This window comes from Megalobrama amblycephala, linkage group LG6, assembly GCF_018812025.1.
Source record: "Megalobrama amblycephala isolate DHTTF-2021 linkage group LG6, ASM1881202v1, whole genome shotgun sequence".
In the NCBI taxonomy this organism is placed as follows: Eukaryota; Metazoa; Chordata; class Actinopteri; order Cypriniformes; family Xenocyprididae; genus Megalobrama; species Megalobrama amblycephala.
In genome coordinates, this window is record NC_063049.1 from 36,752,725 (window position 1) to 36,771,861 (window position 19,137).

The window sequence follows — 19,137 nt, forward strand, 5'->3', positions numbered from 1 at the left end:
CTGGTGCCCCATTTGGCCCAGGTGGTCCCCTTGTTCCAGCCTCCCCCTATTGAAAAATAGCTTTGTTAATGGAACAATCACAGGCTGCTTCAGAAACAGCTCTTTTTGGGCAGTGTGGCACAACACAGCACCTAAATCAAATGTCTCAAGGGTCTCATTCTGTACTCTAGCTTACTCTTTTTAAGTCGAAATATGATACAATTCTTGTACTGTTTCTCATTTTTTTATACAGTTTGGGGAAAGTTACTTTTAAAAGTAATGCATTACTATATTGGGTTACTCCCTAAATAGTAACAAATTGTGTTAGTTACTTTTTATGGAATAAAATAATAATACCAGTAAATACCAGTAAATTGACTAGCGCAAACCTTAGCAAATCACCTTGCATGATTCATTCTCTCCTCCCATTAATTGTGTGTCTGAAAGGGAAATCCTTATAAATGCATATATGCAATAAGGTCAGAAGGATTTTTTTCGCACATGCGCATTAATTTTTTTTTTTTTTTTTTGTTTTTTTTTTTGCAGTAATTAATTTATCCACAAGGTGGCAACTGGGGGCGTCGCTTCACAAGGTAATCAAAGAAAACCAGCATAAACAGACTTGACAATGCTACAGCGACAATGGAGGCCTACATAGACGATATTAAGATATTTACATGGGTTGTAAGTCGTGGCGAGAGATTGCTCAAATCTGCGCATGCGTCGAATGCCTGCGTATGCGTACGAGTCAAATGAAGTATACTTTCTAAGGCTGTGCGTTCGACTGTGCAAAAAAAAAAAAATAATACAAACAGTAATTGCGACTTTTTATATCAGAATTCTGACTTTTTTCCTCGCAATTGTGTTTATATCTCACAATTCTGACAAATCATTCTGACTTTGCGAGTTTAGATCTCAGAATTGTGAGGAAAAAAAGTCAGAATTCTGAGATAAACAGTTGCAATTAGCCTACTGTTTTTATTTTTTTATTCAGTGGCAGAAACGGCCTTCCATATATTAGAGTTCTTAGTTCTTTTTTGTTGTTTTGTTTTAATTAGAGAATCTCCACTTACCCGAACTCCAGGCATCATAGCATGCTGAGCTCCTGTTTTGTCAGCAAATCCCCCGGCCATATGTGAAGACAACTCACCCTAAGTAAAAGAGGAGGAAAAGAGAGTTTATTTATAATGTAACTGCTGTAGTTTGTTAGATGTTGCTTTTTTATTATTCATTTTTTAATTGTGTTGTTTATTGTATTTGATCCTCCGTTCTTTATATTTTGTCTTAGTCCTACTTTCAACTGGCCTTTAACTTCACATCAAATCAGTTTGGTAATACTCACTCCTGGGGTATGTCCTGGGGGCCCTGGCTCTCCTGGCTGTCCTGGAATACCGGGCTCTCCATCATATCCTGGGGGACCTCTGAGACCCTACAAGAGACATTAAAATCAGGCTAAAATAAAACTTAAAATTACAATGATATTACACAACATTTCACATCTTTAATCACATTTCGAAACTGATTTGCAGTTTCTTACAGGTCGACCTTTCGGACCGCCGTCTCCTCTATACCCTGGTGCTCCTGGAGGCCCCTATATAATAATAAAAAAAAAAAAAAAAAAAACATAATTAAGGTAAATAAAAACAGCCTTTATAGAATTAACACTATTGCATTAGTTTGTGTAAGTTGTTGTCATAGTCTTACAGATGTGTTGACTGTATGAATGCATGTCCTGATTTTGAACATATTTTGTTTTCCTGGAACAACATTCCTGTCTGAAAATTTAATACTTACCATATCCCTACCCCTAAACCTAATTCTACCCATAAGTTATCCCTAAAATCAGATGGAAACGATAGGTGTATAACACTGATGTAGAAGCACCTAACCCTGGTTGTAAACCTAAACTTGACATAAACCGTTCACTTGTTTCTCAGATCTGATTGGTTGATTGGAATGTTGATCCAGGAACATGTTGCACCAATGTTGCAACGTTTTTTATTAGGATGATTACTTGAAAATACATTAAAGTAAAGACTTATGGAAATACACAGAGCTGTGCTCTGTCCCCATCTAGTGTCCAGACATCAGAAAATATATAGCAAGTAAACTACTAGATACTGTATATCAGCACTGTATTTGAGTACAGCATTAAAGCACTGGTTTATTTTACTGTATGTTTAATTGTATAATTGGATCCATTTGATTTATCTATTTATTGATTTATAGTGATCAGGACAAAAGTCAATGAGAGAAAGCTCACCATTGGTCCAGGACGACCTCTTATTCCAGTAACCTGAAATCAAGATGGAATTTTTTTATTATTTACAGACTTTACAAATATATCCATCCTCATCTTCAAATGTAAGGTAATTTTTTATTCAAACATACATGTGGGACATCTCCAGGTTCCCCTTTCTGACCCTGAAATCAAGAATAGTAAATCTCATAGTCACAGGAAGTCACTGGACCGATGCATTATTATTTTTTATTTATTTACTTAAATAAATAACTGAATATTGGTAGTGCTGAGTGTAACCATATAGCTTACCTTGGCAATTCTATCCGCTGACGAGTAAAAAGAAAGAGACAAAAATAGTTGCTGTTTATCTGTTCTTACATTTCAAAACAATACAGTTTTTTTTTTTTTATTACTTTTTTTTGAAGTTTTTTGTGATGCTCATCCTTACCTGGTCTGCCATTGCCACTGCTATCTGATGTGTCACAAACAGGACAGCACTCTCCTTCTGGGATTATTACCTTTGCACAGTTAGACACTTCATCACATTGCACCTCATCGCACAAGATGGTCCCGCTGTCACAAACACAGATCCTGCATGGTTCAGGTTTCCAGATGTCTCTGTTTGTGTACACCTGTCCGTTTTCTGCACAGCTCAATTCATCCTCTACAAGCAAAAAAGGTAAATACTATATAAATAATACTATATATTTGTACACTGTGTGTTTATTAATGATATAAGGAGCTTATATGATAGGTCTTTAATTGAAACACATCAACAAAATACAATAACTTTCTTTTAAAATATTCCCCCCTCTTTTTTCCCATGAGTCATTCAGTCTTTTTCCAGCCATATTTTTCCAAATTCAAATATTCGCAATTAAAAGCCTGAATTTTGTATTTATGCTTCATATTTTTCATTTTTTATTAAAAATTACACTTTTCAAAATGGAAAAGGCACTCATGGAATCACCTGGTAATTGTGTGTCTTGCCATGCAACTAGTCCAGAAGACTAGACAGAAGTGTAAAAAGCAGTGTTATACCCTGAGAAAGTGGCTGAGAATTACTGGAAAAGGTGATCCCTTGTCTTTTGGAAAGGCTCTTGTTGGAAGGCATGAGCTAATGCTCTCCAGGAAGTCTGATTCATATATACTGTTTCCAGCAGACCTCTACTGCAATGTGCTATTCGCTCCATCATTGAAATAAAGTTAAAATATTTATAATAAACAATTTCCTAATACATCATCAAGCAATTATGAACAAGAATTTTGCTGAACAGCTGTGGCAAATTTTTGTTCAAATTTAGGAATGCAGTTTGCTGCTGTAAAACCAAAACACCAGGTGGCACCCTTGAGCTTCATCCAGCTGCCTTTAATGAAACCTTTTGGTATTTCTGCTCACCTGAAAACTTCAGTCTGAAAAGGATGTTTTTGTACCCCACTATGTGAGAAACTAGGTTAAAATAGTAAGTAAGGACTATGAATGTATCACAATATACTGTAATACTCTAATCTATACAGACAAGGAAATCACCCAAAACCTACATTCTGTAGTAGCAACAAAGTAGGAAAAGATGTAAAAAAATGTTTAGCGCTATACTCATAAAGAATGTTCATCACGTATTGACTCTGGGATGCAGATCAAATGTGACTACACCTCATAGCTGAAGGGAAGATTCAATCATTAAATTCTGAACTTGAGCATGTCAAAAGTGCGTGCACAAGCTAATGAATAAAAATAGCATAAATGAATTAAACGGATGCATTAGGACGGAGTTGATTGGAAATATCTTTTTGACCTGAGGGAATGAATGTGTCAGGGAAGGATGCCAAAGGAAACAGAGATCTTATCCTGAACACATGGCTGCTGACAACCTCAGAGAACACACCAGCAAATATACCCATTTATATAGTAATGAATAATTGATGATGGGCCATTGAATTATTAGAAATTAATGCACACCTGAGGTGGTAATGCGAATCAGAGTGGCCGTTACACTTTGAGTGTAGCCTTAGCCTACATTTTTTTCTGATAATTTAATGGACCTGAGTGAATTATTCCGCTCATACTATGGTTAACACACCTCAAGACATTGCTCAGATGTATTTCAAGACATTTGTCAGGTTTTTGTCCTTAAAATGCTCTTATGTGTAGGACTAATTTCCAATTTTCCATCTCATCAATTTGTGGAGGCTTGAGCCATTGATAGCAGACTAATGCTGTTATTAATGCAGTTATTAGAGAGAGAGAGAGAGAAGTGTTTAGCAGCAGCGTTTCTACTAATAGCGAAACTGTAAGTTTATCTGCTTCAAGAACAGTGCTGTTATTACATTATTAGTGAGAAATATCATGTAGTTCTTAAGTTACTACACTATTTTACTGCTAAAATTGTCAGAGCAGCACTGTGTGATTGTGTCCGTACTGTACTGTATGTGTGTGCATTAGAGTTGGAGAGAGAGCGGGAGAAAGAGAACATTCTTTGTTGAAAAAAAACCAGCATATGTTGGTTAAGTATGTTTTGAAGCATGGAAGCTGGTTTGAGCTGGTTTATGCTGGTCCTAAACTGGAGCTAGTTGCTTAGGACCAGCACTTGACCAGTTTAAACCAGCTCATGACCAGCTAAGGACCAGCTTCCATGCTTCAAAACATACCTAACCAACATATGCTAAGGGATGTGTTTTTTGTACATAATAAAATGTAATTTTGTGGAAAAAATATGCAAATAATTTGTGGTTTTTATCCTATTGTTTATTATATTTATTTGCTTGTTCGGTGTCATTGTGGGTTTTGGTACTTTTGCTGTTGTAGGCTGTAAGGATCTTTGAAATAACTTAAATCATTTGGCGAAATGATATGGACATGTAATGCGGTCAAGTCCTGCCTGGAACCAAAGTCTGCATCAAGCAAGTCATTTAAAGGTGCTCTAAGTGAAGTCACGCGTTTTTAGGCCAAAACATTTTTTTGTCACATACAGCAAACATCTCCTCACTATCCGCTAGCTGCCTGTCCCCTGAACACACTGTAAAAAAAACACGGCCTCTGTAGTCGCCACAAGCTCCAAAAACGGCAATAAAAACAAACTGGTGCAGCCTGGACCACTAAACATAATAAACATGCTCCAGCCAATAACCGACAAGAATGATTTTAAATGCGCGTTCATGACTGTTTCAGGAAGCACGGAGGGGAGGGGGAGGGGGAGGAGGAGGGAGGGTCTAGCTAGCCTCTGTTTTGTTTGACAACACTTCGAACGTCAACAGGAAGTTACTCCACCCAGTATCACTTAGAGCACCTTTAACTTATGGAACGGCAAAGCTCAAAAACGTGAATTTTAACACGTAAACAACGGGGCAACTACGCATTGTTTACACGTTTTCAATGTGTTGTTTGTGCGTCATTTACGTGTCGATGACACGTAAACACGTAAATGTCGAGTAAACAACGTGCAAACAATGCATAGTTGACACAGTGTTTATGTTAAAATTCACTTGTTTTTGAGCGCTCTGGCGTTCCATATTCACTCTAAAATGCCTGTCGGGCAGCTGTTTAAATCATGCAAACGCATCTCATTGAATGTGGAACATCAAATTCTTCAAAGCTGTTCACCAAGCATACAATTAAATTTCATATTTGAAATTACCAATGAAATCTGATGAAATTTTGTTTCTAAATGCTCAAATCATGACAAAAAACTGCATTTTTCAGGCTGGACCACCCAGTACACATGCGCAGTCCTAAGTATGCGTCTCAAAACACTGACTTTTTCTATAGCAACCAAGCTTTAGAAACAGCAACTGCAGTGATGCAATGACTTTACTAACTGGTGATTAGCTCTTTTATTCCGCCATCCATACATCTTTGTATATCTAAAGTCTTTGCTGGAACTACTTTAGCTATGCATTTCCCTGAAAATAATTGCACTCCTTAGAACGTTCATCAACCAATCAGATTCAAGCATTCAACAACCTAACATTAGTTAACATTAGTTAACTATAATAACTTTAGACTGATGTTTAGGCTGATTTTTGTATATTTCACTATTTCCAGATTGGGTTAGGGTTAGGGTTATGTGACTTTTGCAGATTTGAGGTAGATCTTGTTTATAGATTTGTTGCATAACGACAATGTTATAGCCACATTTGTGCTGTTGGCGTGAATAATTACAGTAACATATTCAAGCTGTATTGCACATAAAAAACATAAAAAGCACCACTGTCACAGCCCATGGCATTCAAAGTAATTCAATAAAAACAAATGTAACTACAACACTCATCTAGGATAATCAAATGGTTCGGTGGTAGGAATTTTAGACAATACAGCTGGAACTTACTATTCCCCTGAATGTTTCATAGAAAAGGTGTTTGAGTCATTACAAATTTATGGGAGGGGAACTTTCGTTCTCAAGCCACCCCTGAAAACCTTACCATTAAAGGTGAAGAGAAAGCTCACTCTTTCTCTCAGTTAGCTAATTCATTGCAGACTCTGCGCTTTCTACAGCAACGCTTAAAATCCCCTAGTGATGATGATAGCAAAAGCATGGTCCTTTGTGGACTTCTGACGTACATTTTCCACCAGTCTTCCAGTCTGGACTGACCTGACCACACTGAACATGCTCAGCATTACTCCATGTCAGCTAAAGTCTGTGGTTCCCTCCCAAATGCTCAGGCTTCCGTATGAACGGTCTAGGAAAACAATGGATAGTTTCTTTACAATTTACATCTCCACCAAGATACTGCATTGTGGGAGTTTAACTAATATAAATCACATGTATTTTCCTTTGGTTTATGTGGAAATACTCATAACTTGCTGTATTCAGGGACTTTGTTGTTGGAACAAGGCTGTATGGGTTAGAAAATGACCTTATGGAAACAGTGACTCATCTGAGTCTGTCTTTCCAACTCCAAGTATATGAGATTATGCGTGTGAGAGTAGTCTATAATTCAATAAATAAGAGTTGCATCTGAACACCGAACAATGTTAAATTATAACTTGATTATATGATGACTGTAATAACTTTATTGATGAATGATGATGTACGGTAATCACACAATCCAGGAAAATGCTTTTTTTTCCCCATAAAGGAAGCATCTGTTTAACTGTTTAAACCAGATAAGTTGCATTCAAACTCCAGGGAAACTTTAAAAGATCTCCAGGCCTGCTTTTTAAACGTCAACGACACAAATAAATTGTGTGTCTCACAGACCTCTGACCTCTCTTGTAATTAGCTGATAGAGTTCCCCACAGTTCACACACAACTCCCTCTTTTTGAAGAAGAATCTGTGTGAAAATGGGATGTTGGTGATTTGTCTACATTGTAATTCAGACTGTCACTCCAGACATATAGACCTCAGAGTGACTGTGAAACCTATGATTATTCAAGCCTTGACTCTGTGTCCTTGTGGCTACCCTTTACTGAGATACAAATGAGGATCTTCAAATGAAGAGTCACACTGATTTCAGTCTAGGGAGAACAACCTTGTTTGCAAAAGGAAACATGGTTTCCTCTGGTTTGGACATGTCTTTTTTTCACCTTTTTTTCTTTTTTGTGCTTTCGATGATGTGCGGTGAGAAACTTGGCCCAGATTTTTTTTTTTTGCACTGCATAATTTTATTGCCACATCACACTGTGCTCCAAATCTCTTACCACCAGTCCTTGATGAACTAACTTCAATATTTAACTTATTTAATCTAAACTTTTATGCTTGATTAGGCTTAATTAACACACTATTTCAAACGCAACCTATTCTTTGAAATGATCTACAATTGTAATGCTGAAAGCTATTAATAATGTCTCCCAGGCTTTATTTATTTATTTATTTATTACACAGCTTTCACCACATGTCTGAGATATCATGAAATTTATGGTGTCATAATACTCTTGGCTAGAAACAGAGCTGAGGTAGATACAAATTTTTGCTGCAAAGAAATTGATGAAATGGCAAAAACTGTTCATGGCATATTTTGTTATTTAGCATTTTTTGGATTTGATTGATTGATTCATTTATTCCTTGAAGGGTTAGTTCACCCAAAAACAAAATTTATGTCATTAATTACAAATCCCTCATGTCGTTCCACAACCGTAAGACCTTCACTCATCTTCAGAACACAAATTAAGATATTTTTTATAAAATCCGATGGCTTAGTGAGGCCTGCATTGATAGCAAGATAATTAACACTTTCAATGTCCAGAAAGCTACGCAGCAAAATCTCCAGAGTTAAATCAACTATGCTCAGAGTACATATGGTCCCTCTCTACATAGTGTTAAAATAACACTAAAGCAGAGTTAAAGTTAATGAGATAATTAAGCAATTAATTAAGTGATGATTGTGCATTAGTGATGAACACCTGCTGTTAACAAGCAGAATCACTGAAGAAAAGAGAAACACAAGAACTACAACTGACTTCAGTCACAGCCTTATTAATTGCTTAATTATCTTAATAACTTTAACTCTGCTTAAGTGTTACTTTAACACTATTTAGAGAGGGACCATATGTACTCTGAGCAGAGTTGATTTAACTCTGGGGATTTTACTGTGTAGATGTATTTAAAACAGTGGTTCGACCTTAATGTTATGAAGCAATGAAAATACTTTTAGTGTGCCAAAAAAACAAAATAACTACTTTATTCAACAATATCTAGTGATGAGCGATTTCAAAACACTGCTTCATGGCAGTTTGATACACACTCTGAACCATTGATTCGAAACAAAATATGTAAAGCTTCGAAGCTTCATGAAGCAGTGTTTTGAAATCGCCCATCACTAGATATTGTTGAATAAAGTCGTTTTTTTGTTTTTTGTTTTTTTGGCACACTAAAAGTATTCTCGTCGCTTCATAATATTAAGGTTGGACCACTGTAGTCACATGAACTGTTTCAAATACGTCTTTAGTAGCTTTCTGGGCATCTGAAAGTGTTAATTATCTTGCTGTCAATGCAGGCCTCACTGAGCCATCGGATTTCATCAAAAATATCTTAATTTGTGTTCCGAAGATGAACGAAGGTCTTGAGGGTGTGGAACGACAGGGTGAATAATTAATGACAGAATTTTCATTTTTGGGTGAACTGACCCTTTAATTTGCTTTTTAATAATAACACAATTTCAGCTCCTTCACTTTTTATACAAACTCAATATATGTTTAGATGTTGAAGGGTAAATGTTTCTCTGTGTGAGCGTCAGGCAAGATATTTAATTTATGCAGGTCAATACTAGTCACATTCTTGGCCGAGATCAACAAAATCTCATGACCAGACATAGGCCTACTCATTGCTTTCCTGACCTCTTTTCATGCATCATGAGTGAAACATCTGGGCAGTTAAAAAGTAACTTAAAATTAAAATGTTAATGATTCATCATTATTAAGAAAAAAATATACATCAATGTTTTTCCAGGCTGTGGATTAAATTTTATTTTATTATTATTATTATTATTTGGAAATCTCTGGGCATCCTGTGAGGAACAACCCTACTCATTCTTTCCAGGGACTGGAAACATCCCTCCCTTATGTTTCTCTTTGTAGAGTGTTTCCTCCTCTTTGCTTTGTTTGGATGTTGTGAGAGCTTGCAGAGCTTCCACAGCTGGTCTGTCATGATTCTAGCTTACATTACACTCTTTTGGATGGAGAACCTTTAGGCATCAGCGGAGAGGATTTATCTAAACATTTATTTCATGTGACCCCACACTGTGGTACTTCCATTTCAGATCATCCTCTTGCCTTTTTCTTTTTTTCTATCTTGTATTAACTTAAGGACCTCAATCATCATCTTCAACCTTTGTCATTAGAAGCAACTGTAAACTTGAAATGCATATTGCAATAGTATCTCTGTCTGTTATAGATATTTGAAATCAGCTGTAATGGACATGATCTTACTCTTATAAATGTGAGACTGCAGACTCCTCCACTGGAAGGCATCCCACTTGCTCTGAGAAAACCTTTGAAGTTTATAGCGGCTTATATCTTTTTAAAGCATGACATTTAGGATGGTCAAAGGGTCAGCTTAAAGGTCAGTTCTTGCAAAGGCCATAAATTGTATAGACTGTGATACTGGCTGGTTGTGTACGGAGCTTTAATATGTACTTAATAATGTATTGCAAACCGCAAACTCGTCCAGCATGTATAATATTAAAAAAAACAAACAAACACAAAGTACTGATTGGTTTTCTATAGCATACTTTATTATAAAAAACTTGATTTGGAAACACATTATTTCAATGGTCCACTTTAGACATTCTACTAACTATAAGTAACTTTACAAATACATGTCAACTAACACATTAGAGTATTAGTAGATGGTAGTAGACTGACTTAAAGGGATAGTTCACCCAAAAATGAAAATTTGATGTTTATCTGCTTACCCCCAGCGCATCCAAGATGTAGGTGACTTTGTTTCTTCAGTAGAACACAAATGATGATTTTTAACTCCAACCGTTGCCATCTGTCAGTCAAATAATGCTAGTGGATGGGAACTTCTACTATAAGAGTAAATAAAACTTGCATAGACAAGTCCAAATTAAACCCTGCGGCTCGTGACGACACATTGATGTCCTAAGACACGAAACGATCGGTTTGTGTGAGAAACCGAACAGTATTTATATCATTTTTTAACTCTAATACACCACTATGTCCAACCGCGTGCAGCACTCGTTAGTAAGGTCTGATCGCGCTCTGACAGCAGCAGTGATGTCTCGCTCTCATTGAAGTGTATGCGTGAGACATCACTGCCGCTGTCAGAGCGCGATCAGACCTCACTAAGCGAATGCTGAATGCAGGTGGACATAGTGGTGTATTAGAGGTAAAAAATGATATATATACTGTTCGGTTTCTCGCACAAACCGATCGTTTCGTGTCTTAGGACATCAATGTGTCATCACAAGCCGCAGGGTTTAATTTGGACTTGTCTATGCAAGTTTTATTTACTCTTATAGTAGAAGTTCCCATCCACTAGCATTATTTGACTGACAGACGGCAACGGTTGGAGTTAAAAATCATCATTTGTGTTCTAGTGAAGAAACAAAGTCACCTACATCTTGGATGCGCTGGGGGTAAGCAGATAAACATCAAATTTTCATTTTTGGGTGAACTATCCCTTTAAGCAGAAAGTATACTTCTTTTTTTTATGCATAGTCTAGTGTACGTGCACAGTCGAACACACAGACTTGCAAAGTATACTTCACTTGACTTGTACGTGTACACAGGCGTTCAACGCATGCTCATTGCGACAAATTGCAATACCTCTATGAGTTACAACCCATATAAACATCTTTGTATTCTTTCCTGCTAGAGATGTACAAATAATCTCTTTGCTCAATCTTTCGTCTATGTAGGCCTCCATTGTTGCTGTAGCTTGCATGTGTTCTGGCCTGTTCTGTTTATGCAGTTTTTCTTCGACTACCTTGTGAATTGACTCCCCCAGGGCATGGTTGCCACCTTGTGGATAAAGTAATTATTGCAAAAAAAAGTAAATACACATGTGCGACCTGTGAGTACAAAGTACGAGTGATTACAAAAATTTGGCAGTGCGCATTCAGTATGCGCGTACTATTCTGATGACAAAATTCACATCATGCACACTGTTCGCTGACCCTCGCGTATGCGTAAAAAGTGAAGTATACTTTGGATACTTTTGGATAGTTCACCCAAAAATGAAAATTTTGTCATCATTTACTCACCCTCAAGTTGTTCCAAACCTGTATGAATTTCTTTCTTCTGTTTACCACAAAAGAAGATATTTTGAAGAATGTCAATAACCAAACACTTGATGGACCCCATTGACTTCCATGTTTTTTTTGTTTTTTTTTCATACTTTGGAAGTCAATGGGGACCATGAACTGTTTAGTTACCGACATTCTTCAAAATATCTTCTTCTGTGTTCAGCAGAAGAAAAAAAATTCATACAGGTTTGGAACAACTTTCAGAATTGAATTTTGGGTGAACTATCCCTTTAAGGTTAGGGTTTGGGTTAGTAGAATGGAGGTAGTAGATGGGGGACCTTTAAAATAAAATGTTAGCAGATATTAGGCAAACAGCCGACTAATACTCTAATGAGAGTTAGTTGGCATGTAGTTGCAAAGTCACTTATAGTTAGTAGAATGTCTAAAGTGGACCATCGAAATAAAGTGTTATTTACCTTTTATAATCGTATTTCTTTCTGATCTGGTTTTATAAATAAAAGAAAACAGTTAGACTAAGTGAATCTTTCCAAACTCAAATTAGAAAATAGGAAACAATAGACTCATTGTGGTTTGGATGAGAAATCGATAAGAGAGTCAATGCTTTATGTCCTTTTCATGATTCCATGGTTATAGTTCTTCTCCTTAGAGCTTTTGAAAATGTCTGATTAGTCATGAGCAGCTGGTTTGACTGCAATGTTTTGTGAGAATATTGTTCTGGATCTAAGTGATTAACTGCAGAGTAATTTCAACACTTCTAATCATTTGACCAGCAGTCTACTGTATCTATATAGAAATACCATTACATTACCATTATTACATGTACCATTACACTCTAGGAAAAACAAAAATCATATATACAGTCTGTTTCTGACTGTTTAGAGATACAAAATACTGTAAGATATTTATTCAGATATATTATAATATATTATTAAAAATGTACATATAAAGCCATTTAAGTTGGCAAGTGTTAATCAAGCCGAATCAAACAAAAGTTTAGGTTAAATATTGAAATTAGTTCATCAAGGACTAAGATGTATTAAGTAAGGGTTTTAGAGCACAGTTTGATGTTGCATTGAAATTATGCAATCAAAAAAATGCAATTTTCATTGGGGTCATGTATATAAGTTGCACTTGTTACCCGCAAAACTACACTCATCAAGCAATTGCATGGGGTCTTTAAGTGCACTAACAGTAAAAATACTTCATTAGAGCATCCTTATTGACTGAGTAAATGTAAAACAATAAGAAGAGGTAGATTTGCTGTAACCATTATGGGATGGCATGGGAATGATATCATTGCTCAGACCTAGACATTACTCAGCGTTCTCTCCAGAGGAAATGCCAGTGTGAACGACTTCCTGCTGTGAAGATACAAAAATGAACTAACTTACAAGGTGGAAAAATGTCTCTCTCGTGAATGTGTTTTTGAACTTTAAGCTCCTGCCAGACTGAAGTTCTTTTCCTGGATCACATTTTCTTCCTTAATATGATATATGAAATGTTTTGGCAACATCGATTTATTGGATACAGAAAGATTATGGCTAGTTTATTTGAAGGATATATGAACAATGTTTAACATCTGTTCAGTGTAAATTGAACAGTATTTAAACAGTATGAGAAAGTAATTGGTATAATTGGCCTAATATTTACAATAATTGAGTGTACACTGGATATACAAATGGCTTGGCAAGTAACAGAACAAGAATTAAACTCATTAACATTAATTTGGTCATTCCTTGATTTTCATTTTGTGAACCACTTAAAACTGCAGCTCTATTTTTGTGTGTGTCTGTGTGTGTGTGTGTGTGTGTGTGTGTGTAACCAATAGATATTTCAAACAAATAAAGATTAAATATATGATTTTCTAATAGATCTCTGTCTTTTACAAACTGATATGCGCAACTGCCACATGGCATCTCAGGATCACAGTGTCTTTTTCACACGCTATTAGAATCTAATCTTATTGTATCCATGACTCAATAAACTGTGCAGATGTTTCCATACAAACTGGGCTGACTCAGATGGCCTAGTTATGAGATTATGAAGTGCAGGATAGTTGCTTGTTGAAAAGCACAGTGTGTTCTCATGTTGAGAGTTCTCATTTTTCTCTAGAGTGGGCTCGGGACACTGATACAAATGATTCTGTGGTGAAGTAAATACTACTTAATACTACTACTAAATACTACTAGCTTGATGATTTAATTGATTACATTTAATTTGAATTCATATTTTACTTGGAATGGAACAATGATTTTTTGAGTAAGTATCAAGTTATAAAATTAAGGAAAACCTACTCAACATTCTGATATTGGTGTTCCCATCATGCACTGGGGCATGAATAATTAAGGTTGCATTTTTCACTGTTTTCTAGCTGTATTTACACTGTTTTATCATTGCTTTTGTTGTTAGGTTTAGTAACTTGCTGTTTTGTGACATCTGGAGTTAATTGTCTACTCAAAATTGGGTACCTCATTAAATTGTTTCAAACAAAGAGTGAGTTATACTTTAAACAGAGTACTGCAAAGTAAACTTCCAATGAGTAAGTAGAAATGACTTAGCAACCTCTAACTGGCCAAGTTAAATGTGCTTGTTCTCTTTGTTAATTTTACATGCTGTAACTTAGTTAAGTAAATTTTACTTAATTCCATTTGAAATTTACAGAATTACAAGTTCCGCAAAAAGAGTATACGTTACGTTAAGGACTCTCATAGCCCTCTTTCATAGCCCACAAATGTCGGTATGCATTCAAACGCAATTTGAATTAAAAACGAACTCCTCTGCTTAGCTCTCAGTCCCTGTTCCAGCCTGAATGACATCTGTTTCATTTTCAGCACACTGTAGATATAATTATAAGGCTGTGTTCTATTATTCACTGGCAAAAGTCAAAAGTAATGTGGAATAGTTATGTTGAATGATCTTATGGCCCGAATCCAAATCCTGTGTCATTTCATCTTGTCATAATATATTTTCAAGCTGGGCAGCCACAAAGGACTTTATGCACTTTAAGTATCTGTATCAACTTTAAGCATTGGTATCAATGCCATCATGATACTGTAAATTTCTCATATTGTGAGAATCTTGTGAATGGTATGGCTGTATGTTAGTTAAACAGACGAGGAATCAGTTTTTTTTAAATATTACTCACTGTTTTAGTATTACAGATGCAGTACAGCAGTGGATAATTTGGGTAACTTTTTCCACTTTTGGGAGGCCATCGGCAGAATTTTTTTCCTGGACAGGTGGGCTAGTAAAAATGAGGCAGCGGATGTGATATGGTTCAGTTAGAAAAATGACTTGTGCCATTGAGCATGGTATCTGTCCTTCAAGGAATAGTTCACCCAAAAATGTTAATTATCATTATTTTACGCATTCTTACATTGTTCCAAACTTGTGATTTTCTTTCTGCTATGAAACACAAAAGGTGACTTTTTGAAGAATAGTCTGGCCATATATAGTTTTGTGTAAGTGATTATGTGAATGTCAAGCTCCAAAATTAAAAACTCCAAAATGAGAAAAAAAAATGGTGTATTGTAAAAATTTTAAAGACATGAAATTTAAATAATTACATTTTTTTTTTAGTTCTCCTAAGTGTTAATGATAGAAGTAGCGATGCCAAATTTGAAAATAAATTATGCTTTTGAGTCAGACCTTATCAACAAAAACTTCATAAATGAGTCATTAACTACGAAAGTCATACAGGTTTGGAACGATGAGGAGCGTGAGTAAATGATGACACAAGTTTCATTTCTGGGTGACTAGTGCTTTAGCCCGGCCTATCCACAAAATAACCAGTATATGAAATATGCTAATCTGAGCTTCTTTTATTATCCATGGTTTAGACCCATGTAGCAATAACAGACAAACAGATAGGACTAAAAACTTAAATAGGCCAAATCCAGATGAAATCCAGACCAATTGGAACAGCTGTGTAAGCTTATGAACTGTCTCAAGGGGAGTTCTCGTCATTTTCTCCACTGCCAACCTCTGCATTCTCTACACAGTCATGTTTGGCATATGCTCGTTCTCCTTGCTTCCTGATCCTGTAAGACTGCCAAAAGGATATTTGAAGGTTTTTCACTACATCTATTGTACATGAGGCTGAAGGTTTGCTTGCACGTGACAAACAAAATATACAACAGACTTTGCTGAGCTATTATAGTATATAGTGGTAAAATATCAATTGCTCTCATTTTCTAACCCCAATTGTCCTCAAGCCTTTGCTGTTCGAAGACACAGTGTTCTTTACATCGACTATGACTTCCTCCACAACCACGTTTTAGGCAACATTTGTTTTAATATTTTACAAATACTGCCAAAGCAACCAGTTGAACATCTGGAAGTCATCCCCCAGGCTTGCATTTGCTGACTGCCATAATTTACTTTATAAGTAGTTCCCATGGAGCAGTCTCAAGAGCGCGCTGAACATTAAAAATACATCCTCTGAATTGTTTATTCCATAGAGACCCCCAGTGCTACAGATTGTACAGTAAAGGTTATAGAGTTAAAAATTGGTGTCATGTGGAGAATAGGGTTCTCTCTCACTCTCTCTCTTTCTCGCTGTCTCTTTCCCTCCCTCTTGCAGGACCAAAGAGGCATGTAATCAAGTCATAGCTCAAAAATGCAGCACATGTTTTCCATCAGCACATAAGCTGTGGACTTGGTCGAATGCACATATTTGGATATTCAGCTGTAAAGTGAAAACACCCTATTTGTTGTAATATAATTGATGTGGCAATAACAATTGAAACCAGTTTTTTAAACAAAAAAGTGCATTCATGTAAAATACAGAAAAGTAGAATAGCACAGAAGGCTACACAACCTTATAATGAAAAAGTCCAATCGACAGTATAATGCTAGAAAGACGATCTTTTGTTTGGATCTGAGGGAAATTACAGTGTTTCTCACTTTATTGTGAGAAGTAATTTGTGTGCATTTGTTTAACCAAATTTACATAAAATTACACATTATCCAAAAGATTAGGGGTATTTAAAACTGTTCCATGAAATAATGCTCAGATGAAAAGAGGTTCGGATGGGTCACGTGAAACGGACGAAGAACAGAACAACTTCACTTGGACTTTATGTGGTGCGTGCTGCCATTGAAATGCCTGTGTGAAAGGACAGGATGAGAGAAACTGCATCTTTTATGCATTAGATAATGCAACCTAACCACATTTGCCTGAAAGCACGTTTAATTATTTTTTTGTTGTTTTGTTTTTCTGGAGTAATTTTCTTCTCTTTACGTTGCATAAATATTACCATTGTAACCAAACTATTTAGAAAGAAACAGCTGCTTTCAGTTAGTCACTTTAACTAGCTTGAAACCAAACAAGACATTTTCTTCAAGCGACTTTAGTTAAGTTGGTAACACTTTATTTCGATGTTCCGCTTTAGATGTTCTACTAACTATAAGTAACTTTGCAACTACATGTCAACTAACTCTCATTAGAGTATTAGTAGACTGTCTGCTTTATATTTGCAAACACTTTTGATGCACCCCAACATACATTCTACTGACTATAAGTAACTTTGCAACTACATGTCAACTTATTTACTAACCCAAACCCTATAACCTAACAGTCTACTAATATTCTAATGAGAGTTAGTTGACATGTAGTTGCAAAGTCACTTATAGTTAATAGACTTTCTAAAGTGGACCATCGAAATAAAGTGTAACCTTTAAGGTTTTTTTCTTTTGAAAAACTTAATTAATTGTATTTGCAAAGTACTATAGAGATTAACATACTTATGAGACTATTTATAACTTGTTTATTGGGCCTATTCAAAAAGGCAAATATTCTAGTTTTAGAGTAATGCTACCAAAAAATACAAAATTTTCACCTAAAAACATTATTACTTCTTAGCCCAAAAGTGCACAAAATCTCTTTTTACAAATAATGCCATTATAATTGTGTATTTTCGCTCTATTATTAACTATTATTATTATTATTTAATTTTGTAATGATTATTTACCACAAGGTGGCGCACTGCCTGTGAAACCCTAACAATAGGCTTTCAATCCAAGAGGCACACATAAAACATGTTGTTCAGATACGCATATATCAAAATCTGCTAAACATTCAAGATCAAGAGAACCTCCCCAGAAGTGTTGTGTCTGGTGACATCATTTAAGGAAAAATATACGTCACATGTTTGAAATGCTCTAAACCGGGGCATGACTGAGGTAATAGCACTCAGGTGTTTTCTCGACTGGTGTTTTTTTCTTTCTTTTTTTCCCCTGCATGTTCAGAGTCAGAGCCTTACTCATAATATCCTCACACATCTGCTCTGCATTAGGATGCAAGATGTGTTTCTGTGGAGACATGTGAGCACAGTGCTAAAGCTGAAATCGATTCAGCAGATGTGAGAGGAGGATATTGATGTGAGTAGAAAACAAATCTAATGGTGCATGTTGAAGAGTCAAGAATAAACTGTGCACTTTGCCCATCCTCATATGTCACAAAACTCCTCACCATTAATCATGTTACAGTATGGTGACCACATGGCATAACTTGCTGGTCACAACCAAAGTACAACCAAATCTCCAACTTATGGAATAACTAGAGATGCTTGCTGGTCAAAAGCAAACGTCATTTAAAATTAAGGTCCAATTTTTCGACAGTTAACAAGTTAGCAGTTTTATATTCAAGTAAAGACGTTTTATATATCTAAATAAACCTTACTGGTAATAATAATAATAATAAAATAAGACTAGTCCCATGTCTTTACAACAAAATCAAAAGCATCAGATTTAGCATCAGCACAATTAGCTTCATGAATAAACAGCAACTTACCACCGTTTTGTTCTTGGCATTTCACAAATTGTAAAAAAGCCACAGATAAAGCCAGAAACAGGACAGTCCTATAAGGCTGAAAGATCATCATGCCCATATCAAAGACATGAGCTGTTCTTGTGTGCAAAGTAACAGGGAAGAGGAAGGAAAAAAAGAGTCCAGGTTATCGCTGCACCATGAAGACAGACTGAGGTTTTTCCTGCTCAGAGCAGCAATCAGACCCAGCCCCACTCTCCACTGCCTCTTTTTTAACAGCTTTAAGTAAGAAGAATGCTGCCAACCCTAATTTTCCTCCCCCTTTTGTCAGTGCTCTCTCATAAGCATCCACTCTAGCTTTGTAGAATTACACTGTATGTTCCTCATGAGTCATGACTATTCTTTAAAGATTGGTTGTTCTTTGCTAATATTGTATATTGTAACAGTAATTTTTGAATATGTTTTTGCTGATAATGTTAG

At 36.0% G+C, this 19,137-nt stretch overlaps 1 protein-coding gene across 1 annotated transcript in view; it reads right to left on the minus strand.

Annotated features, from left to right (window-relative positions):
- col5a2a (collagen, type V, alpha 2a) overlaps positions 1-18,927 on the minus strand; it is a 34,978-nt gene extending 16,051 nt beyond the window's left edge. The window contains exons 1-9 of the mRNA XM_048194445.1: positions 18,682-18,927; positions 2,670-2,885; positions 2,531-2,547; positions 2,371-2,403; positions 2,243-2,275; positions 1,517-1,570; positions 1,322-1,408; positions 1,053-1,130; positions 2-46 (exon numbers count right to left, since the gene is read on the minus strand). Coding sequence (XP_048050402.1) covers positions 2-46; positions 1,053-1,130; positions 1,322-1,408; positions 1,517-1,570; positions 2,243-2,275; positions 2,371-2,403; positions 2,531-2,547; positions 2,670-2,885; positions 18,682-18,778 — 660 coding nt within the window. The 5' untranslated portion in view covers positions 18,779-18,927. The remainder of the gene's footprint in view (position 1; positions 47-1,052; positions 1,131-1,321; positions 1,409-1,516; positions 1,571-2,242; positions 2,276-2,370; positions 2,404-2,530; positions 2,548-2,669; positions 2,886-18,681) is intronic.
- Between the last annotated feature and the right edge of the window lie 210 nt (positions 18,928-19,137).